The sequence below is a fragment of the Ranitomeya variabilis genome, chromosome 4 (genome assembly GCF_051348905.1).
Source record: "Ranitomeya variabilis isolate aRanVar5 chromosome 4, aRanVar5.hap1, whole genome shotgun sequence".
In the NCBI taxonomy this organism is placed as follows: domain Eukaryota; kingdom Metazoa; phylum Chordata; class Amphibia; order Anura; family Dendrobatidae; genus Ranitomeya; species Ranitomeya variabilis.
Window position 1 is genome coordinate 725,097,404 of NC_135235.1, and position 25,452 is coordinate 725,122,855.

A 25,452-nucleotide genomic window follows, 5' to 3' on the forward strand; every position below is an offset into this window, starting at 1 on the left:
ATAGCAGATAGAACCCCACAATTCCAAGAAACGCCCTCACTTGCTTCTTGGAAAGTGGTTGCAGCCACTCTTGAATCGCCTCGTTCTTGTTTATTTGTAGCTTAATTTCGCCCCTCTCGATGACATAGCCTAGGTACTTGGCATATTTTTTCGGAATTATGGTGAACCCCGCATTTCTTAAAGCATCCATAACTGTCTGTACCTTTGGCAGATGACTAGCCCAGTCAGGCCTAAAGACCACAATGTCATCGAGGTAAGCTGCGGCATACTTCTTATGCAGAGTCAGGATCCGATCCATCGCCCTCTGGAAGGTTACCGTGGCCGACTGAAGACCGAAGGACATTCTGCTGTATTGAAAACCCCCATCAGGCATCGAGAAGGCCATCTTCTCCTTCACACTATGGGACATGGGGATTTACCAATAGCCTTTCATCAGGTCTAGGGTTATAATGTACCTTGCGGGACTGTTATGATCCAGTGACCTTGGAGAAGCATGGGACTTTCTCTGGAGAAGGTGGAACCTGTACTGACCGCAAACCCTGAACTTAACACCGCAACTAGAAGTAGCCGTGGGATGTACCTAACAATCCTAGACACCTCGACACAGCCGGAGGACTAAATACCCCTATAGATAGAAAACGGAATACTATCTTGCCTCAGAGAAAATCCCCAAACGATAGACAGCCCCCCACAAATATTGACTGTGAGAGGAGAGGAAAAACATACGCAGACTGAAAACAGTATTTAGCAAAGGAGGCCACTATAGCTTAATAGAAAAGGATAGGACAGAATACTATGCGGTCAGTATTAAAACACTAAAAAATATCCACAGCAAATAATACAAAAACTTCACATCTAACTAAAGATATGGAAGGTATATCTGCATCTCCAGAGAATCCAACTTGGCGGAATAAACTTTACGCAGACCAAGCTGGACAAGACAAAACATTGAAAAGCACTGAACTGTAAGGCTCACAGCATGTGGGCTGCAGAAACAAAACCAGAAGTTATCTTTGCTGAATTGGGCAGCAGAGCAGGAGGAACCAGACAGAGATGTGAACCCTCCAAGAACAATGGACAACTGGCAAGGACTAATGGATCCTGCACACCTAAATCCCCAGTGAGAAAGCAATAAGCAGGGACACCTGAGCAGAATTACAACCCAGGGACACTGCATTACCACCAACAACCACCGGGGGAACCCAAGAGCAGAATTCACAACACGGGACCAAGTCTCTCAATGAGCTCGCCCACATAAGGCATCGGGTATGCATCAAATCTTTAGACTTCATTCAGCTTGCTGTAGTCGTTGCAGAACCGCCACTCACCATCAGGCTTTGGCAGGAGGAAGACTGGACTCGATCATCCACTTTTCGAGTCCTCTATCTCCCCGAGATCTTGCATCCTCTTCACCTCATTTGAAATCACCTCCTGATGTGCTTCCGGAATTCTATAGGGCTTGAGGTTCACCCTGACATGCGGTTCTGTCAACATGTCATGCTCTACCACCTGAGTATGCCTTGACAGCTCCGAGAACAGGACATGGTTCTGCTGCCACAGCTCCCAACACCGTTGCCTCTGGGCGGGAGTTAGAGTCTCCGCAACAGTGACATTGTCCACTGTGGCTTTGGGACTGGCTCCCAGGTAAGGGACGTCCAGCGATTCTCAGTGTCGCCAAAGTTTTAGCAAGTTCACACGATAAGACTTGGTGCGGCTTCCTTCGGCCCAGCTGTGTACTTGTAATTAACTTCACCCAGTTTTTCCACCACCTCATATGGGCCTTTCCACTAAGGGTATGTGCACACGTCAGGATTTTGTCAGGATTTTTCATCAGGATTTGTAGCCAAAACCAGGAGTGGAACAATTAGAGGAAAAGTATAATAGAAACATATGCACCACTTCTGCATTTATCACCCACTCCTGGTTTTGGCTACAAAACCTGATGAAAAATCCTGACAAAATCCTGACGTGTGCACATACCCTTAGCTAGGAACTTGCTCTCCACCATACAGATAAGCACTATAAGCATTTTATTATTATTATACATTTTTATAGCACCATTTATTCCATGGTGCTTTACATGTAAAAGTACTAACATGGGGTTCCCGGGCTGGAACTGCCTCAGTCTCGCTGTTGGTCATAGACCCTTGCCTGTGCCTGGAGAAGATCCTACTTCATGATAGTCATCACTTTCGCCATTTTCTCCTGCAGCTGCGGAACACAGAATAATATTAGGAAGAAGGAAAAAGACGCAAGACGGTAATACACAGATAGGAATAATAGAGAGGAAATATTGGAGAACAATACATGTAATATTGAGATGGATCCAATCATCGTTTTATAAAAAAAAATCTACTTATTAAACAAACTAAGCTCTGCTTCATACACCTCGTACTCACACGGCTCCGCTCCGTCCACCTCGTACACACACGGCTCCGCTCCGTACACCTCATACACACACGGCTCCGCTCCGTACACCTCGTACACACACGGCTCCGCTCCGTACACCTCGTACACACGGCTCCGCTCCGTACACCTCGTACACACACGGCTCCGCTCCGTACACATCGTACACACACGGCTCCGCTCCGTACACCTCGTACACACACGGCTCCGCTCCGTACACCTCGTACACACGGCTCCGCTCCGTACACCTCGTACACACACGGCTCCGCTCCGTACACCTCGTACACACACGGCTCCGCTCCGTACACCTCGTACACACACGGCTCCGCTCCGTACACCTCACACACGGCTCCGCTCCGTACACCTCGTACACACACGGCTCCCCTACATCCACACTGTAAACCCCTCCTGACCCCACACATAAACTTCCCCTCATCCAGCACCATGACAACCAGCACAGCAGAGTCCTGCATACACTGAGGCCCCTGATCATGTGACCCCTGACTCCTCCCCTCCTGTGACCTCATCACAGTTCCTGTGCGCACAGAGCAGCCATATATGTGGTGTGCGGCTCTGCAGGTGAAGGTATGTGGAGAATCCCCATTACTGGCGCATTAATATTAGAAATATATTGCTTTGTCTTCCTGGTAACTGCTATTTCTTAATAACATTTAGAACTGAGGAAAGGGCAACTTGAGAACGCTTTGTTATCTTCTTATATCCTTCTCCTGCTTCGTGGCCTCCACCATTGTCAGAGAGCTCGGCAGCTGCTTAGAACCCATGGCTGCACAAGGTTAGAGGAGGCCGGGTTATTACAAAGCTGGGAAATTTGCTTATATATATATATATACCTAAAATACAAAGGACATGTGTCATCTATAACTTTAGGCCTTTTAGACGTCATTTAATCTTTAATTTACTTAACTGTTCACAATAACAGCAAAAAACATCTTTTACAGTTGGATAATTATCAGTTTAGCACTTAGCAGCACATCTGCACTTTTATTATTTCCCTTTTTGCACAGTAATATTGCATACACTAGTCCCATATTTTCATTTTTCTTTTTAAAATATTTTTATTAGGTTTTTGTATTAAAAACCGGGATTAGGGAAATGAGGGAAGGGAAGGGTTAACAGTGGACAGAGGAAGGGATCAATAAAATTAGAGAACCCTAATAACAGTCTCTAACAACCAAATACTGATTTGCAATTTGAAGAATGTTGTATGTTTATGTCATACTTAAATGTATACAATTCCGAGGAAAGAGGCACAAAATGGAAATTTTAAACCTTAAATTTGCTGTTCCAGATCTTCCATTTCTTAGAATATTTATAAACACTGCTATTGTTAGCCGCAAATCTCCATTCCAGAGCGCTATGTTGGTGAATTTTATCCAAAATATCTGAGAATTTGGGTGTTTCGGGTTTTTTCCACCAGATTGCCAATGCATTTTTGACAACTAGGAGGATCTGTATGATGACATATCTAACCGAGGGGTCAAACTGCTCCATGTCAAGGGAAAGAAGCGCCCTTTGAGGGGTGATCACAACGTTTCAGAAAAGGAGTTAATATGGCGCGATACCTGGAACCAGAGATTTTTTATTATCGGACAACCCCAAAATAAATAAAAGAGATTACCCCGTTGTCCGCAGTCTCTCCAACATAAGGGAGAGTGTTCCTGGTTTATATGTGACAATCTGATGGGCGTTAGATACCATCTTGTCCTTATTTTAAAGTAGGACTCATGGAAAGCCATTGATATGTTTGACTGGAATGTGTTTTTTGTAACGCTGTCCCATTGTTCAGTTCCCAAGTCTGTACCAAGGTCGGACTTCCACCTCTTCATATATACGTTTTTAGCGCTAACGTTGTCCTTGATAAAGTACAGTGCCTTCCAAAAGTATTCGGCCCCCTGGAACATTTTGACCTTTTCTCACATACCATGCTTCAAACATAAAGACACCAAATGCAAATTTTTGGTAAAAAATCAACAACAAGTGGAACACAATTGTGAAGTTGAACGAAATGTATTGGTTATTTTACATTTTTGTGGAAATTCAAAAACTGAAAGTGGGGCGTGCAATATTATTCAGCCCCTTTAACTTAATACTTTGTTGCGCCACCTTTTGCTGCGATTACAGCTACAAGTCACTTGGAGTATGTCTCTATCAGTTTTGTACATCTAGAGACTGAAATTCTTGCTCATTCTTCCTTGGTAAACAGCTCGAGCTCAGTGAGGTTTGATGGAGATCGTTTGAGAACAGCAGTTTTCAGCTCTTTCCACAGATTGTCGATTGGATTGAGGTCTGGACTTTGACCTGGCCATTCTAACACCTGGATATGTTTATTTGTGAACCATTCCATTGTAGATTTTGCTTTATGTTTGGGATCATTGTCTTGTTGGAAGACAAATCTCCGTTCCAGTCTTAGGTCTTTTGCAGACCTTAACAGGTTTTCTTCAAGAATGGTCCTGTATTTGGCTCCATCCATCTTCCCATCAATTTTAACCATCTTCCCTGTCCCTGCTGAAGAAAAGCAGGCCCAAACCATGATGCTGCCACCACCATGTTTGACAGTGGGGATGGTGTGTTCAGGGTGATAAGCTGTGTTGCCTTTACGCCAAACATATCATTTGGCATTGTTGCCAAAAAGTTAAATTTTGGTTTCATCTGACCAGAGCACCTTCTTCCACATGTTTGGTGTGTCTCCCAGGTGGCTTGTTGCAAACTTTAAACAACACTTTTTATGGTTATCTTTGAGAAATGGCTTTCTTCTTCCCACTCTTCCATAAAGGCCAGATTTGTGCAGTGTACGACTGATTGTTGTCCTATGGACAGACTGTCCCACCTCAGATGTAGATCTCTGCAGTTCATACAGAGTGATCATGGGCCTCTTGGCTACATCTCTGATCAGTCTTCTCCTTCTTTGAGATGAAAGTTTAGAGGGACGGCCAGGTCTTGGTAGATTTGTAGTGGTATGATACTCCTTCAATTTCAATAAGATCGCTTGCACAGTGCTCCTTGGGAAGTTTTGGAAATCATTTTGTATCCATATCCGGATTTAAACTTCTCCACAACAGTATCACGGACCTGCCTGTTGTGTTCCTTGGTCTTCATGATGCTCTCTGTGCTTCAAACAGAATCCTGAGACTATCACAGAGCAGGTGCATTTATACAGAGACTTGATTACACACAGGTGGATTACATTTATCATCATTAGGCATTTAGGACAACATTGGATCATTCAGAGATCCACAATGAACTTCTGGAGTGAGTTTGCTGCACTGAAAGTAAAGGGGCCGAATAATATTGCACGCCACACTTTCAGTTTTTGAATTTCCACAAAAATTTAAAATAACCAATAAATTTCGTTCAACTTCACAACTGTGTTCCACTTGTTGTTGATTCTTCACCAAAAATTTACATTTGGTATCTTCATGTTTGAAGCATGATATGTGGGAAAAGGTTGAAAAGTTCCAGGGGGCTGAATACGTTCCCAAGGCACTGTAACTATATAGGTTACTTCGGCTCCAAATGTTTTTATTATTTAGGTTGCACAGCAGTGAAGAAAGGATTTCAAGATTCAAGGCTTTACGGTCAGGAGTTTTTGTATACTGTCCTTTAGCATAGTAAAAAGGACCAGTTCAGAAGAGGGTAAGTTGTATTTAGATTTTATCTCGCTGAATGTAAGGAATTTAATCCCATTGTGAATAGTCCCAATTCTCCTAATGCCAGATTTGTTCCATGATTCGGTCAGAGGGAGGTTAATTATTAAAGCTAATAAGTGTAGAGGAAATTTCATAACTTGTTCAATTTCATTAAAGTCTTTGTTAGGTGAGTAATCGTCTGAAAGGCTATCTGACTCATCTGTAGACGGGTTAGCTTTATTCTCTTGGTCACTAAGACCCTTTCTTTTATACGATTTAGAGGTGTCTATTTCCTCTGTAGGTATCACAGATGGCGTCAGTGGTTTGGTGTCTCCTTTAGTGTCACTTTTGAAAGAAAGTGAGCTGGGATTTGTTTTAGTTGTTGTTTTTTTGGGGCCAACCCCTCCTTTTAATGTCTTATTATATGTCGGGATATATGATTGTTTTGGATAGGAAGGTTTTGATTCATCTCCTTTTAGTGCAGACCTAGATTTAATAGGACTTAATAGGTTTGGGAAGTCCTCATATGATTTTGGGAGAGCTCCCAGGGAGGTCTGCCTGTTTTTTTGAGATTTGTTTTTGAACTTCCCTTCAGCTGGCTCCATTTTAAGTTCACTGCCTCCAACAAGCCGTCAACCAGTAATTTTCACGAGAGCTGTATATGATAGTACAGTTCAGAGTATATATGTTATATATATTATATATAACATATATATGGCGTCCTCACATTGTCAGACAATATATAAAGCTCTTCGGTCATGTAGTTACAATACCCCCTGACGAAGGACTGTGCGTCCGAAACGCGCGTCGGGGTGCACATAATCTAGCCGCTGGCAGCCTGGGAATAGTCCCCTGATGAATTGTAAGTAATTGGCATATCTACTGCGATTGCACAGAGCACTTTACTAGTATTTTGCACTATATGCCCCTGAGGTGGTAATCAGTTATTGCACATAGCACCTTTCTATATTTTTTATCATGTTGTCTTGAGATATTACTGCATCCGATTTGGTTGATTGCACGCACACATTTATATATATATATATATATATATATATATATATATATATATATATATATATATATATATATATATATCTCTATATCTATATATATATATATATATATAGAGAGATAGATAGATAGATAGAGATATATATATATATATATAGATATATATTTTTTTATTCATCCATTTATTATTTTTTATCTTTTTGCTTCTGGATAATATATGCTATAGATTGCCGAGAGCTGCTGGACTCAGTTGGATATACTTTCTGCACCTTGCAGTAAGCACAGCCCAGTGCGTTGCAGGCCCGCCGCGGTTATCGAGTGAGATGCCTGTTGTGCCTCACCTTAAGAGGTTGCTGTGGGTCCCTTGATGCTGGGGAAGTCCGTCTTGTGTGTCCTCTGTGTGGGTAACGCTGGCACTATGGCGCAGAAGTGCTCCACAAAGATTAAATGATGAAAGAGAGGATCCCTCCGCATCTCCTGCACCGCTGTTGTCCTCGGATTTTACAACGCTGTGTCTTCTGATTTCTTTGTCCAAAAACCCCGATTTTGGTATCAAAATGGTCCAGGCACGATAAGAAACTGTTCTGGATCAGGAAGGTTCAGTTAGATAATATTCTTGTAGGCTTTGTGAGTCGCTTTTAAGATGTCAAATGCCTCCTACATAGCCAGTGCTCAAGCCACCCCACCATATCTTCATTTTTCGTAAGTGTTTATCCACACTTTAAGACTTTACAGCTCACCGCTAATATTCACACACATTAATAGGCAGCTCATAGAGGAAACACTTTCTTCACCACTCCCCCTCTATATGTATTATGTGTCCTTTTTCGTGTTTATCTCCATACATATTAGGCCCAGCACCCATTATACATTCCCTTGCCATTCTATTTACTGACGGCACATTATTAGTGATGACTAAAATGCTCGGGTGCTCGTTACTCGGGTTGAGTAAATTGGAATACTCGGGTACTCGACCAGAGCAACGAGCCCAATATAAGTCTATAGGAGGCCCAAGTATTTTTACCGCTATTCCCCCCAGGGGTCCTTTTAAGGTCTAAAAACATCTGAAAATGATGGAAACACTGATCCGATGACACAGGAACATCATGGGGATCGCCCCTGGAAGAATTCCTGACTCCTTGTTCACAGCTTTGAACAATTTTTTCTGAGATTCATGCCATTTTTACTGGTGCCACAAAAAACACACTAAAACGAAACCAAAACGGATTTTGCTGGGAAATATATCAAGGTACATCCTTTGCAGGTTAATGACTTGCCTGTAAGGCCAAATAATGAACCCCAGACCGAAAAGTTCCTCCCCCACTTGGGCTTTTTTTTCTATTCGCCACGACAGCACCCACTGAGAGAGGGGATCCGCCCCTAGGAACAGGAAACCTACAGAGAGATAAAAGGGGCGGCCCCCCCTCGCTCCTCAGTTGGTTTCCTGTTCCTAGAAGGAAGCCCACAGAGAAGATCTCTGTAGACACTGTACAGCGGTGTCTGAGAAGAGGAAAAACTCGCCTGGATGCCGCCTGTACGTCTCTGCTGAGTGGCAGGGGCTCCAGAGCGAGTAGAAGCAGAGTCGGGGATTCCTGTTGGTTCCCTCCTCGTCTGCACCGGCCAAATAGTGGGGCCTGGAAAGTTCAAACGATCTCCCTGCTGGGACATCGTTGTGGAAGGACGACCATGGCGGTATGGTTACCTGGTCGATCCCGGTCTGGAAGGTGTGGCGGAACAGCGGTGGCTCCCCCCGGTCCCTCAGGTACGATGCGTGGGGTTGTAATGCCGGAAAAATGCGGCAGACGCCGGCGCATGCGCAGTGCGTCCGGAATCCCGGATGTAGTATGGCCGACCCCCGGAGGTCGGCATTGCATTTCCGGGGGAACCGCCATGTTGGATTCCTCCTGGCGGTGTTCGCAGGTGTCCTGGTGCAGGTAATTAAAAAAAAAAAAAAATGGGTTGCAGCTGCGGGGGCTGGGGTTGATAGTCCGCACTATAAAAGTCCGATAGGAAGGGAAAAACAGTGCGCATTATGTCGTCCCACGAGGAAGTCAGTGAGCACCCTGTAGAAGAGCCACAAATGCAAAGTGGTAATGCTGCAAAAAAGAATAGTGGACACTCCAGGAAGAGTGATTCCACTGAAAAATCAGGAAGGAGATCATCCCGTTCCACATCCCAGACCGGACGATCCACCCAACAATCGGTATAGTATGCTTCAGAATGTTTGGGTATTCAGCTCCTTCAGAGCTTATATTGGTCTCCTCTGCTCATGTCCCTCTAGGCAAAAAGCAAGGAGAAGACCAAGCACAAGCAGTGTGCTATATGTATTGAGCCCCTGCCTGACTCTTATTCAAAAACGTTATGTCAGGCATGCATAGATAATACCCTGCGGCAGGAGGAGTCCGTTAAAATGGACGAAATACGGCTCATGATTCGGGAGGAACTCCAATCGTTGAGTGGTGGTCCCTCAGGCAGTGTTGAGAAGAGAAGTAGGAGAAAATCCTCACCTAATGCTGACACGTCGGCGGAAAGTGGGGAAATTGATTCAGACGTCTCCCACTTGTCTGGTTCCTCAGATGAGGAGGAATATGTCTGTTTCCCGACTGAGGGAGTAAATAGTCTAGTCAAATCAGTGAGGAAAACGATGGGGGTGTCGGAGGTTAAAGAACCCCAAACGGCCCAGGAGGTTATGTTCGCAGGTCTATCTCAGCGAAAGGGCCACGTATTCCCAGTAAACCAGACTATAAAAGATCTCATTAAAAAAGAGTGGAGCAAGGGGCAGAAAGGGTTTACACCAGTATCCTGTAAGAGACGTTACCCCTTTGAGGACGAAGATTTAAACACCTGGACTAAAGTTCCAAAGGTCGATGCGGCTGTCGCATCCACTTCCCGCCGTTCTTCCCTACCAGTGGAAGATTCAGGCTCCTTATCTGATCCCATGGATAGGAAATCGGATGCACTTTTGAAAAAATCGTGGGAGGCCTGTGTCACTGCATTTAGGCCGGCAATCTCCACCACATGTACCAGTAGATCTATGCTGGTTTGGTTAGACCAGCTGGACCAGAATATCAAGAGTGGTATATCTAGAGAGAAATTGAGGGCATCCATCCCCTTAATTAAGAGCGCTGCGGCATTTATATCCGATGCCTCCGTGGATTCTCTCCGCCTGGCGGCCAGGACAGCCAGCCTCGCAAATACTGCCCGCCGAGCCTTATGGTTAAAGAACTGGAAGGGGGATGCCCAGTCCAGATCCAAGTTGTGTGCCATACCCTGTCAGGGTGAGTACCTCTTTGGAACTCTGGATGAGATACTCACTAAGGCGGGTGAGCGTAAAAAAGGTTTTCCTAATCCCTTTGTTCCTGCTTACAGAAGGGCATTTAGGAGGCCAGCATTTGGCAGAAAGGGAAGCTTTAAAGAGCAATGGAGGAACAAAGACTTCAGGCAGAAAGGCAATTTGTTTAACAAACGTCCCTTCAAACCAGCCGAAAAATCCCGGGAACCCTATTCCACCAGTGGGCGGTAGACTACTGGGATTTATCAATCAGTGGAGAGAGGAGGAGGGGGCAAGAGTTCTGTTGATAGCCCCATTCTGGCCCAAAAGGCCATGGTTCTCCTGGCTCAGGGCGATGTCGACTACAGACCCTTGGATCCTGCCTCAGACCAAGGACCTGTTGTCTCAGGGACCGTTTTTCCATCCTCGGGTAAAAGGCATGAATCTGACGGTATGGAATTTGAAAGGCACTTACTAACTCTAAGGGGTTTTTCCAGTGGGCTTATAGATACTCTTATGAAGAGTAGAAAGCCTTCCACTACCCAAATCTATGTCAGAGTTTGGAAAAAATTCCTTCAATTTCATACTGCACAACTTTCCGCTGAAGTTCCTATATTTGCAATATTGGAGTTCTTGCAAAAAGGACTTGAATTAGGACTGTCTGTAAATACTCTAAGAGTCCAGGTTTCAGCTCTAGGAGCCCTCTTTAGTTATGATGTGGCGGGAGATAGATGGGTTTCTCGTTTTATATCAGCATGTGAACGATCGAAACCTATTCATATACCACAGGTGCCTCAGTGGGATCTATCTCTGGTCCTAGATGCCTTGACACAAAGCCCGTTTGAGCCTCTACATGAGGCCTCATTAAAGAACATCTCGCTAAAAACAATACTGTTAGTAGCGTTAGTATCCGCTAGAAGAGTGAGTGATCTCCATGCCTTGTCTATTGACCCTCCTTATCTATCCGTGACATCTGATAGAATAATTTTAAAGACGGACCCTTGTTATCTCCCTAAGGTAGCCACTAGTTTTCACAGATCCCAGGAGATCTTGTTACCTACCTTCTATGAAGACCACTCGACTCCAGAAGAAGCCAGGCTTCATACCCTAGATGTTAAGAGAACTATTCTAGCCTACTTAGAGAGGACTAGGGACTGGAGGAAGAGTAGGGCTCTCTTTGTCTCTTTCCAGGGGAAAACCAAGGGTTCCAGAGTTACAAAGAACACGCTATCACGCTGGATTAGAGATGCCATAATCCTGGCGTATAAAGCTGGAGGAAGAGATCCTCCAATGCATGTGGGAGCACACTCCACAAGAGCCGTGTCGACCTCCTGGGCAGAAAGGGCGAATGTGCCGATAGACCTTATATGTAAGGCTGCAACTTGGTCTTCACCAAACACCTTCTATAGACACTATAGATTAGATCTATCTGCTGCTTCTGACCTAACCTTTGGGGTTTCGGTTCTTGATTCAGTTAACCCACCCAGTATATAGTCTCTGAAAATCTCTCAGTGGGTGCTGTCGTGGCGAATAGAAAATATCGGATTACTCACCGGTAATGCTCTTTTATAGAGCCCACGACAGCACCCATTCGATTCCCTCCCTTTTCTTTATTTAGTTGCACGTGGTGTCTTAATAGGGAGATGTATATAATAGAGTAATATGATATGAAGTTGTAAATATGTATATATGCCTAAACCTGGTAAACTAAAAAACCTGGCGGCGGTTCCTCCTTTTTCTCTGTAAAACAACTGAGGAGCGAGGGGGGGCCGCCCCTTTTATCTCTCTGTAGGTTTCCTGTTCCTAGGGGCGGATCCCCTCTCTCAGTGGGTGCTGTCGTGGGCTCTATAAAAGAGCATTACCGGTGAGTAATCCGATATTTCAGACGCAACGTTTTTTAAGCGTTTTTCAACTTTAACTTTGCTTTCAACCACTACAAATACATTCACTAGAAAATGTCATTGTAACATGTAACAACCCTAGCTGGCCATGTGGTGTGTGACACATAAGCAGACCCATCTTGTTTCATTTATGAAGGAGGGACTCTTAGGCTGTGTGCACACATTTAGGAATTTTCGTCTTTTTTCGCTATAAAAATGCGATAAAACCGTGAAAAAAACGCATACATTAAGCATCCTATTATTAGAATTCATTCCGCATTTTTTGTGCACATGCTGCGTTTTTTCCTGCTGTGGAATCAAATTCCGGAAAAAAATGCAGCATGTTCATTCCTTGTGCGGAATCGTGGGGATTCCACACACATAGGAATGCATTGATCCGCTTACTTTCCACATGTGGCTATGCCCACCATGTGGGAAGTAAGCGGATCATGTGCCGTTGGTACCCAGGGTGGAGGACAGGAGACTCTCCTCCAGGCCCTGGGTACCATATAATTGTTAAAAAAAAAATAATTAAAATAAAAAATGGTGATATTCTCACCTTCCAGCATCCCCCGGCATGCTTCCCGCTCCTCGCGACGCTCCGGTCCCAGTAATGCATTGCGAAAATGACCTGTGATGACGTATGGTCTCGCAAGACCGCTATGTCATCTGGGGTCATGCCGCAAAGCATTACTGAAACCGGAGCATCGCAAGGATCGGGAAAGGCTTTCGGGGATGCCAGAAGGTGAGAATAGCACGATTTTTTTTTTTATTATTATTTTTAACATTAGATCTTTTTACTATTGATGCTGCATAGGCAGCATCAATAGTAAAAAGTTGGTCACACTTGTCAAACACTATGTTTGACAAGTGTTACCAGCCTGTCAATCAGTTTTCCAAGCAATGCTACAGATGGCTTGGAAAACGCTAGCATTCTGCAAGGTAATTACGCTTGCAAAACGCTAGTGTTTAGCGGGAAAACGCATGCCAATTTCGCATGCAATATACCCGCGGCATGAGTTGCAGAATTGCTGCGGAAATTTCCGCGGCATTTCTGCAACGTGTGCACTTAGTCTTAAAGTCACAGAGCCTGTTTTTACTGGTATATCAGGCGGCATTAATCTTCTTAAAGGGCCATTATTAAACAGTGGGTCTCCTAAACTGTTGTAGCCTACGCTGTGAGTGGATGGGCTGCCAAGAATTACAACGCACCACAATACCCGTCGTAAGATGTCCAGGAGGGCCTCCTGAAAAAATGTTGCATTGAATGCAAGGCCTGCCCTGCTATCAATTTATATCCACCCCAATATGCCTTTGAACCCACATACTGGATGGGCCCATTCAAATTCACTTCACAATATTCATTTTGCTCTCCCATACTCCTTTTTTTTAACACATTGGCAGCAAGGCCAGCCCTGCTGCATAGTCATATGCACTCCATTACGCCTTGGAACCAGGGGTGGATTAAGGGTAGCCAGGGCCCTGGGCTGTTTAGACACTGTGGGCTCCCGGTCATGTGACCGGGTCATGTGATGTTTTCTAAAAAATCACCATCTCTACATATCTGACAGCCATTCCATTCCAGGGTCAGTTCAATTCCAACCAAAGTACACCTCATTCTACTTAATGTGATTCGGATTAGGTGATCAGCTGAACCAAGTCTTATTTAACGAGGGAAAGTATAAAAAACACTGTTGTGGTCTTCACAATCCTCTTGCAATAGGACAAGCTGGATGACCAAACAAGTGCTAGAAATAGTCCAAAATTAATTTGAATTAAAAAATAATTTTTAACCATGTCAAAAGAGGTGAAAAGAAAACTCTTGAGTGAGGAAAATAATGGGTCAATTCTGGCTTTACTAGTAGACAGAATGTAGTCCCTTACAACAAGGTCAAGCAGCAGACATTGGGGACAACAGAGCTACAGACCGGCAGAGGGTGAAAGCGACTCTTCACTGATCGGGATGACCGTCATCTTATTCGAATGTCACTCAGCAACCCCAGGATGACATCAAGTGACCTATAAAAGGAATGGCAAATGGCAGTTGGGGTGAAGCGTACGGCAAGAACAGTTCATAGCAGACTCCTAGAGGCAGGCCTCAAGTCATGTAAAGCTAGAAAATAGCCTTTCATCAATCAGAAGCAAAGGAGAACCGGGCTGAAGTTTGCCAAAGACCCTAAGGATTGGACCATAGAGGACTGGAGTAAGGTAATCTTCTCTGATGCGTCTAATTTTCAGCTTTGCCCAACACCTGGTCGTATAACGGTTAGACGTAGACCTGGAGAGGCGTACAAGCCACAGCGTCTAGCACCCACTGTGACATTTGGTGGAGGATCAGTAATGATCTGGGGATGCTTCAGCAAGGCTGGAATTGGGCAGGTTAATCTTTGCGAAGGAAGTATGAATCAAGCTGCATACAAGGTTATCCTTGAAAACCACCTGTTTCCTTCTGCTCAGGCAATGCTCCCTTACCCTGGGGGCTGCTTTTTCCAGCAGGACAATGCCCCATGCCATAGAGCTAGGTCAATCAATGTGTGGATGAAGGAGCACCACATCAAGACTCTGTCATGACCAGCCCAATCTCCAGACCTGAGCCCCATTGAAAACTTCTGAAATGTAATCAAGAGGAAGATGGATACTCACAAGCCATCAAACAAAGGGTCACCCAAAAGCAGTGGGAAAGACTGGTGGAAAGCATTCCAAGACGCATAAAAACTGTTCATGGTTATTCCACCAAATATTAATTTCTGAACTCTTCCTGAGTTAAAATATTAGTATTGTTGTTTCTACTTGAATAAGAATTTTATTTTCTTTGCATTATTTGAGGTCTGAAAGCATTGTTTCTTTTTTTATTATTTTGCCAATTTCTCATTTGCTGAAAATAAGTACAATATTTTTAGCTTGAAATTTCAGAGACATGTTGTCAGTACTTTATAAAATAAAACAGTGTACATTTTACTCAAAAAACATACCTATAAAGAGAAAAATCAGAGAAACTGAAAATTTTGCAGTGGTCTCTTAATTTTTGCCAGAGCTGCATATATAAAATTTAAAACCTAGGTGCGTCTTGTGGGCCAGTGTGTCTTATAATCCAAAAAATATGTTAATTTCTGACCATGGTGTTTTTGAAAACAAAAAAGCTTTTATAAAAGCCTCAAACTTCTGTGTGTGAATCAGACATGAGATCTGACGTGATAGAAGATTACAGTGCGGGGAAGACTGGAAACCTTCATATAGACGGCTGGTGGTGATGGAGTCAGTGATGGACTCTGGACAAATATGTTTCTAGAGCCGTAGTAGAAGATGATGTCATCCTCATCATGAAGTCATTATTTCCCCTGTCACATGTAATAAATATATCCCCTGCAGTATTGCTAATGCCAATTCCAGCGTCTGTAAATGAGACGAGAATTAGCGTTATGGAAGATGAGTCTATGAGAAACGTATTCAGCTGCCGACTCCGAGGAACAAACTGTTGGTTGTCTGTGGCCTAAACTTTATAGGTTTTATTAGTAGATGTCAGAGAAAAAACAATGTTGTAAAATAATAAAATATATATATACCATATTTTTCGGACTATAAGATTCACCGGACCATAAGACGCACCCCAAATTTACAGAAGGAAAATAGGGAAATAAAAATGTGTCAAATTGTGGTCCGTCACACAGTCTGAATTCAGCTTACCGTGGGAAATCAGTAGCGCTGGTGGAGGGTGGTCACAGAGGGTGTTCGGTGGTTTGGCAGTGATATGACTCCTATCGCAGACTGATGCAGTAGGTTCTGTGGTTCTCGTGGTGCGGTGGCTCCTCCAACATTTTCTGAAAGCCCGAAGCACCCGCACATCCCTTGCTGTGAAGCAGTGGCCTCTGGGATATCCCATCCCAGGCTGATGCGGCAGGTTCATCGATGCTAAGGGTTGCAGGGGCTTCGCTGTCATTTTGTGAAAGCCCTCAAGCCCCGCACACCTCCACTGCTGCGATGCGGTGACCTCCGGTAAAATGGCCTCTGGGAACATGCCGCTGCAAATTGAGATCTCGGCTCCAAGATTTCATCTCCCGAGATCTCAATGTGTGCATGTGCCAACCCAGTGGACATTTTACCAGGGGCTACCGCATGGCAGCAGTGTGGATGTGCAGTGCTCAGGGCTTTCCAAAAATGTTGGCGGAGCCCGACACCACTGCACGCCGCCGAATACTGCCGCACCAGCCTAGGAAGGGAGTGGGATCTCCCTGCAGTGCCGGACCGCCGTAGAATCACCCGACTCCTACTGCCATCACACTAATTGTAAGCATATTCCGACTAGAAGACGCACCCCCATTTTCCACCAAAAATTTTTTGGGGAAAAAGTGCATTCTGTAGTCTGAAAAATACGGTAATTGCTGCTTGGGTCCCCGCCAGACTCTGTATTTTCTGGTCTGTCCCAACGAACTTGTGATTCCTACAGCAAATTAATTGCCGAAGCAGTGAGTAACATAGCCAGTGATTGGTTGCATGGAGGAGATTTCTTACTCAGTAGCTCAGCTTATGTTCCAGTCCATACAAGAATAGAGAATACAACATCTACAGGTTCTGTCTTCTGAAATGTTTCCCTTGTTATCTCCAGTAATTTTATTATTAGAATTCTTTGTAATGATTCATCCTCTCATCGTCTTCCTATTCAGGTCCCTACTATATCCGATCCTTTCAGTAGACATCTTCTATATTAAGATAATTTTTATTAACTACCCATCAAGAATGGATATGAAGAGGGACAAGATGGCCGAGAGGATATTACACCTCACCCTAAAGATCCTCTTCCATCTTACTGGAGAGGTGAGAGATTTTGATAGCGTCACATTACATAATTCTTATTTATGGCAATAAAACTGTTGGACAGAACTCAAGAGGTGAGGGATCTGGAAATGTCTGTAGTGACATTTATTAATGTGTCTCTCCTTAATCAGGATTACACAGTAGTGAAAAAAAATTCTAATGAGCGCTGTCAGGCCCCTGTGTCTGAGGGATGGGAAAGACCCCTGAGCCCAATCACGGGGCCTCCACCTCACCCACTGATACATGAGGACATCAATGAACAAAAGATCCTAGAACTCACCTACAAAATGATTGAGCTGCTGACTGGAGAGGTGACACTGCTGGGAATGCTGGGACATTATACAGTAAAACTATGAAGGGATCGGTGTGATGACGGTATCATTGTATGTGTCAGATTCCTATAAGGTGCCAGGATGTCGCTGTTTATTTCTCCATGGAGGAGTGGGAGTATTTAGAATTACACAACAATCTGTATGAGGACGTCATGATGGAGGTTCCCGAGCCCCTTACATCACCAGGTAATAGGATTAAATACACACGGCCTATAATTATCTGTATGTAAGGAATTAATTCAGTCCCTGTATGTGTTTCCTCCAGATCTATCCAGTAAGAGGACAACACCCGAGAGATGTCCCTGTCCTCTTCTTCCACAGGACTGTAAACAAGAAGATCCCAGTGTTCCTCAGGATCATCAGGTAGATGGAGAGAAGGTGTCATGAGATCTCTCCTATGATGTGTAGCCTGTGGGGAAGGTCTTGTGCTCAGTCTTGTTTTATCCACCAGTATTACATGTTTCATACTGGTGTCATGAGAACGGAGGAGATGGCAGGATTAGAGCTGATCATAGATGTGACTTCTCCATCTGTCTGTGACTTTTACAATATTTATTTCAGGGTGAAGATCTGACCCATATTAATACTACAGAGACATATATGAGGGGTGATGAGCGGTGTAAAGAGGAGACTCCTACATATGACTACCCAGGTGAGTAGTGACCACTAACTACAGAGAAGTCACAGATTCTTCTCAGTCACCGGCTGTGGCTGCTTTATCAATGGTGTAGTCCGGACGTAGCACAATCATGTGATCCCCATTTTGCCGGTAGAGCATAACATTCTCCTCCATCCAAAAATGTTTAAATGGCTTTGTGAAACTGTTAAAACCCTTTTGTATAGCGCTTACAACCTGCAGGTGTAAGGCGGCCAGGGTGGTAGTCGTGGCAACGAGCTGTAGTGTTTCCACACCCTGGCGCCCCACAGATGAAATACAGAGTTCTTTCTGTTGTGTGTGTGCGTGTGATGTGTGCAGCAGAGTACTCATTTCAGTTCCCTCGGTTTCTTTCACTCCAGCTTCAGGATTCCAGGTTCCATAAAACACTGCAGCGTCACAGTCCTTTTCAAACAGTTCAACTTTACTGATAACATGGGCACCCATCACTTTTGCAGCACATTTCACACAAAGCATCATATCTTGCACTTTCCCTTCCTTCTGGGCAGACTCCATTTCCTCTATAACCTCTCCTTCTCTCCCGGCAATCCATGCCATTTCTGTGGACAATCCGTGTACCTTCCGTACTTCCTGCATCACCAGCTCCTTGCCAGCCCCTTGTCCGATTCCATCTTGCAAAGGTGCCGGGAGTTCATCTTACTGACTTCCGCCCCAGTTGTAGACCCCAGAACCGCCCTAAGGATGATCCTATTGAGCTGATGCCCGACTGTACTATTCTCCAGCCCCTTATTGCCATCCGCAGCTTTACCCCCATGACCTGTAGCTGTCTCATACACTGCATGCACCCTACCCTTGGCAAGGCTGCCCGGGTGTCTGTCTCTAATCAGGAAGTATCCTGATTATACTTCCCTGCTCCTTGCTGTACCTCCCCTTTAGTTAACCCCTATGCTGCCTACCTCCTGCTCTATTCTATGTTATCATCTATCACTACTGTGCCCCCCTCTATTCTAGCCCCTATTCTAGCCCCACTACAGTTCTAGCCTATCCTATATTCTATTCTAACCCCAATCCTATAAACAGTACCCATTGAGTACATTCACATTATGGTATATAAACATTACACCACATTGCAATATATGAACAGTAATAGACAGTGAGGTGCCACATGTGAACGTGCGAACAGAGTCCAGGAGAGAGAAGGCACACGAGGGTCCCCGCCACCTTCTTACACATGATCCACCTAACCCCAGGGATTAGAACAAGCTGACCGTTACCTGCCCAGGTCTGTAGACTTCAAAGCCAAATAACAATGTACGTAGAATGTGCTGACAAGATGTTATGATGGGCCTGTAAGAGAAAGCGCAGGGTAATGATGCTGTTGGCTTCCTAGAACCCTGATATCTTATTGGATGAATCTCCCTTCTCTCCCTTCTGTGCTGCTGAATGTGCTCATATGGTCCCTACAAGACCAGGTCCAGTCTTTCTGGCCAAACTTCACTTTTATGATCAACAGCATTAAATGTGCAGTGAGGCCAAGTGTGAATTTCTGTACAATATCAACAGAGTTTCCCTTTCTCCTGACTTTTCAGTTTGTATTAAAAACTAACTAATTTCAAGGAGGATTGTGATAAACTACATAAAAAGCATTACACCTGTGCCATGATATATCTCTAAGCTGTGCGTGGCTGATGGCTGTAATATACATTTATTCACACCTGCAGAAGATGTGTTGGCATGGCTCGAGTCCTGGTTTCATAGATTCACCCCACGTCATAAATTCCATTATGTTTTCAATCCTAAGGAATTCAGATTACTGCACTGCATCTCTCCTGAAATGGGGGCGCTAATACTTTCTCTACTCTTCTGGTCAGGACTCTATCTCCAATGGTTCACCATAAATGAGTGCAACTCCAGTTTAGTGTTGGAGTTCTCCCCTCGTACATACTTTTTTATGGGGAGATGTAACATATTTTTAGTTCTATGGTTTTTTTTTGTGGTTTTTTTTTAACATGTTCATTCTGGTTGATAGTTTGATTGTGGTAGGATCAGCCTGCCTCAGTTAGGTGAGTTTGTAAGTTTGGAACTCCCTGGTATTTTTTTTTTTTTTTTAAAGTCTCCATTACCTCTTCCAAATGTGGGAGATCTAAATTGAAGATGCCCCAGCTCTGCAGTATTAGGGCTTGTTTCCACATGCGAGAATCACGTCTGTGTCTCGCATGTAGAAACCAAGCTCTGGCGCCGGCACTCAGGAGCGGAGCTGTGCGGCTCCATGTGTTCCTATGCGACCGCACGCTCCGCTCCGGAGTGCGGACACCAGAGCTTGGTTTCAACATGCGAGACACGGACGTGATTCTCGCATGTGGAAACAAGCCCTTATAAAAAGTTCTTTTTAAATGTCTAATATTTTTTCTTGAAACTCATCTGATAGAAAATATTGGCCCTGACGATAGTTTAGATTGCCAAGAGCCACCGAGCCCCATACTCTAATTACTCCAGAGAGTTGATACCACTACTCATATTTTACTGATGAAGACTGTTGAGTTAGAACATTTTGATAGATGTGTTATTGTCCATAGTCAGTTTGTGACTACAGTAGTTACTGCCCAAAATACTCCCATTTTTCACATCTGACATGTCGCTTTTTGTGGTGATAACTTTGGAATTCTTCACAAAGGATAATAGGAAACAAATGGATCTCACAAATTATTTTCCAACATCTCTTGAATCCAACAATACCCTGTATAGCCACTTTCCAAAAATTAGCGCGCAGTGGATGTTGGAGAGTGAAAACTGCGAATATACCATTTTATTACTCACCACATAGTGCCCAGATTGTGCTCCAAGAGACACACACCGTAAATTAAGTGGGTTTTTCTCACAATAATAATGACAACTACATGGGTCCTAATTTTGATTTGGACACACTGAAAGGCTCAGAAGCGACGAGAAGATTTGCTTTGTGAAAGTGGATATAGATGGATTTTTTTTTATAAAAGTCATATTGCTATTTGAACATTTCCATTGAAGAAGAACTCACCACCTCTCGTGGCAGCCTGTTCCTCTCATTGATCACCCTCACTGTCAAAAGTTTTTTTTTTCTAACATCCAATCTGTGTCTCCTCCACTTCAGTTTCATCCCATTGCTTCTAGTCTTTCCTTGTGCAAATGAGAATAAATCAATAAAGCTATTTTTACATACCGTATATACTCGAGTATAAGCCGACCCGAGTATAAGCCGAGTCACCTAATTTTACCTCAAAAAAGTGGGAAACTTATTGACTCGAGTATTAGCTGGGTATGCATTGTCCCCTCATCCCTATCCTTGTATGCGCGGCCCCATCCCTATACTTGTATGCAAGGCTCCTCATCCCTATTCTTGTATGCAAGGCTCCTTATCCCTATCCTGGTATGATTGGCCCTCATCCCTATCCTTGTATGCATGGTCCCATCACTATTTTTGTATGCGTGGCCCCATCCCTATCCTTGTATGCGCTGCCCCATCCCTATCGTTGTATGCGCAGCACCATCCCTATCCTTGTATGCATGTCCCCATTCCTATCCTAGTATGCATGGCCTCATCCCTATCCTTGTATGCGCTGCACCATCCCTATCCTTGTATGCATGGCCCCATCTCTATCCTTGTATGCATGGCCTCATCCCTATCCTTGTATGCATGGCTCCACCCCTATCCTTGTATGAATGGCCCCATCCCTATCCTTGTATGCATGGCCTCATCCCTATCCTTGTATGCATGGCCCCATCTCTGTCCTTGTATGCATGGCCTCATCCCTATCCTAGTATGCATGGCCCCATCCCTATCCTAGTATGCATGGCCCCATCCCTATCCTTGTATGCATGGCCTCATCCCTATCCTAGTATGCATGGCCCCATCCCTATCCTTGTATGCATGTCCCCATTCCTATCCTAGTATGCATGGCCCCATCCCTATCCTAGTATGTATGGCCCCATCCCTATCCTTGTATGCGCGGCACCATCCCTATCCTTGTATGCACGGCCCCATCCCTATCCTTGTATGCACGGCCTCATCCCTATCCTTGTATGCATGTCCCCATTCCTATCCTAGTATGCATGGCCCCATCCCTATCCTAGTATGCATGGCCCCATCCCTATCCTTGTATGCATGGCCTCATCCCTATCCTAGTATGCATGGCCCCATCCCTATCCTAGTATGCATGCCCTCATCCCTATCCTTGTATGAATGGCCCCATCCCTATCCTTGTATGCACGGCTCCATCTCTATCCTTGTATGCATGCCCTCATCTCTATCCTTGTATGAATGGCCCCATCCCTATCCTTGTATGCACGGCTCCACCCCTGTCCTTGTATGCACGGCCCCATCCCTATCCTTGTATGCAAGGCCTCATCCATATCCTTGTATGCATGGCCCCATCCCTATCCTTGTATGCATGGCCCCATCCCTATCCTTGTGTGCATGCCCTCATCCCTATCCTTGTATGAATGGCTCCATCCCTATCCTTGTATGCACGGCCCCATCCCTATCCTTGTATGCATGGCCTCATCCCTATCCTTGTATGCATGGCTCCACCCCTATCCTTGTATGAATGGCCCCATCCCTATCCTTGTGTGCATGCCCTCATCCCTATCCTTGTATGAATGGCTCCATCCCTATCCTTGTATGCATGCCCTCATCCCTATCCTTGTATGCATGCCCTCATTCCTATCCTTGTATGCAGGGCCCCATTCCTATCCTTATATGCATGGCACCACCCCTATCCTTGTATGAATGGCCTCATCCCTATCCTTGTATGCATCGCCCCATCCCTATCCTTGTATGATTGGCCCCCATCAAAAAACATAAAACAAATAAACCATTACACTTACCTTCCTTTGCTCCCTTGCAGCGTCTTGTCTCGATGCCAGTAGCTGCTTTATGCTTGTAAGTATTGCATGGCAGGGACATCATGCGCTGCTCACAAGCAGAGCACAGCTTCCGGAATACTCACCGCTCCCAATGCCGGAACTATGTGTGTGGGGCAGTGAGTATTAATTAGCGCACACAGCGTCAACCGCCAGGCGGTCATGTGTGCCACTACTTCAGAGAAATTAATTTTCAGAATGAATATTCATCTCTGTTAAGTAGCAGCACACGTGACCTCCCGGCAGCTGCAGGACCGGCTGCTGCAGCTGACACTGCACGAGCTTTTACAGAGAAATGAATAGCGGGCACTGGAGTTAGCTGCAGCAGTCGGGTCCTACCTCTGTGACCCGCTGCTCCGCCGCTGCCTCTCCCCCTCCATGTTCTGGACACCTCACTCGAGTATAAGCTGAGGGGGGTGATTTCAGCACAAAAAAATGTGCTGAAAACCTCTACTTATACTCGAGTATATACATCATCTTACCATTTTTACAGACAGTTTTAGGAGAAATGTTCAAAAATATAAAGTTCAAGGATATTTTATTGAAAAATAATTGGTTTTATTCTTGACAGATGACTGTACCTGGAGATCAGAGGGACAGCTGACATCTTCAATTTTAAAATCAGATGATCTTGAGATCTCACAGGATACAATTGAAGTGAATGCCATTACTCCAGATATACCATCATCCCTTCACAGCAAAGATCTGTCATCTGATTCACTACCGATTACTGAGGAAAATCCAAGACCCAAAAGAGGCATTAAAAAACAAACTGGCCCTAAAGCAAGGAAGTCCTTTTCATGTTCAGAATGTGGGAAATTTTTTAACTGGAAACATCATCTTGATCGACACCAAAGAATCCACACAGGAGAAAAGCCTTTTTCCTGTTCAGAATGTGGGAAATGTTTTATCCAGAAAGAGAATCTTGATATCCACCTGAGAAACCACACAGGGGATAAGCCTTTTTCATGTTCAGAATGTGGGAAATTTTTTAATAAGAAAGAGAATCTTCATTACCACCTTAGAACTCACACAGGGGAGAAGCCTTTTTCATGTTTAGAATGTGGAAAATGTTTTGCACACAAATCACAACTTATCGAACATCAGAGATTCCACACAGGGGAGAAGCCTTTTTTCTGTTCAGAATGTGGAAAATGTTTTGTGACGAAATCAAGTCTTGTTAGACACCATAGACACCACACAGGGGAGAAACCTTTTTTCTGTTCAGAATGTGGAAAATATTTTTACCAGAAAACAGATTTGGTTAAGCACCAGAGAATTCACACAGGGGAGAAGCCTTTTTCCTGTTCAGAGTGTGGGAAATGTTTTATCCGGAAATCAGATTTGGTTAAGCACCAGAGAGTTCACACAGGGCAGACGCCTTTTTCCTGTTCAGAATGTGGAAAATATTTTAACCAGAAATCAGATTTGGTTAGGCACCAGAGAATTCACACAGGGGAGAAGCCCTTCTCATGTTCAAAATGTGGAAAATATTTTGTGAGGAAATCACACCTTGTTAGACACCAGAGACTCCATACAGGGCAGTAGCCTTTTCCTGTTCAGAATGTGGAAAACATTTTGTGAAGAAATCACAACTTGTTAAACATCATAGAATCCACATGGGGAAGAAGCCCCTCCAGCATGGGAGGTAACTATAAATATTTTTATTTTAACCCCTTAACGTCCAATGAAGGATAGAATCCTCCCACATGACTGCTGGTCGCTAATGGGTTGGCATAACAACCCGGGGTCAGCAGGAGACTCCTGTGGTTGTCATAGCCGTATAGCTATGAGCATCGCCCAGCGGTCGGCGCTCATGGCAAGTGAGCATATCTGCTGCATAGAGCAGGGCTGCAGCCCTGCTCTATGTAGCAGAAGCAATCAGACAAGTGCTGCTTCTAGTCTCCCATGGGGACTATTGGAGCAGATAGATAGTAAAAAAAAATGTTTTTGAAAATACAAAAAAATACAAAAATATAAAAGTTTAAATCACCCCCTCTCGTCCCATTCAAAAAAAAACAAAAACAAATATACACATATTTGGGATCACTGCATTCAGAATCGCCCGCTCTATCAATATATAAAAAAAAATTATTCAATCAGTAAACGGTCTGGCGAGAAAAAAAATTGAAACGCCAGAATTATGTTTTTTTTGGTCGCTGCAACATTGCAATCAAATGCAAAAAAATGCATTAACTGGCAATCAAAAGATCGTATCTACACCAAAATGGTATAAATAAAAACATCAGACCGGTGCACAAAAAATAAGCCCTCATCCAGCCCCAGGTCCAGAGAAATGGAGACGCTATGGGTCTCGGAAAATGGCAACATTTTTTTTTTCTTTTTTACAAACTTTGGATTTTTTATCACCACTTAAATAAAAAAGTTTAGTGTCTGTGACCTGGAGAATCATAATGTCAGGTCAGTTTTGGATTTTTTTCCCATTTTCCCGTACATGATATGGTAAAATCAATGATGCCTTTCAAAAGTACAATTTGTCCTGCAAAAAACAAGCCCTCACATGGCCATATTGACGAAAAAATAAAAAAGCTATGGCTGTGTGAAGAAGGGGAGC

General features: G+C 44.1%; 1 protein-coding gene across 1 annotated transcript; it reads left to right on the top strand.

The window, feature by feature from the left end:
- The first annotated feature begins 2,954 nt into the window (after nucleotides 1-2,954).
- On the top strand, nucleotides 2,955-25,452 carry LOC143766696 (uncharacterized). Its single transcript, XM_077254555.1, has 8 exons — nucleotides 2,955-2,991; nucleotides 3,082-3,199; nucleotides 16,880-17,030; nucleotides 17,162-17,341; nucleotides 17,425-17,548; nucleotides 17,628-17,725; nucleotides 17,924-18,014; nucleotides 23,449-25,452. Exons 3-8 carry the CDS (start codon nucleotides 16,953-16,955, stop codon nucleotides 24,423-24,425), a joined length of 1,548 nt encoding a protein of 515 aa, XP_077110670.1. The 5' UTR covers nucleotides 2,955-2,991; nucleotides 3,082-3,199; nucleotides 16,880-16,952; the 3' UTR covers nucleotides 24,426-25,452.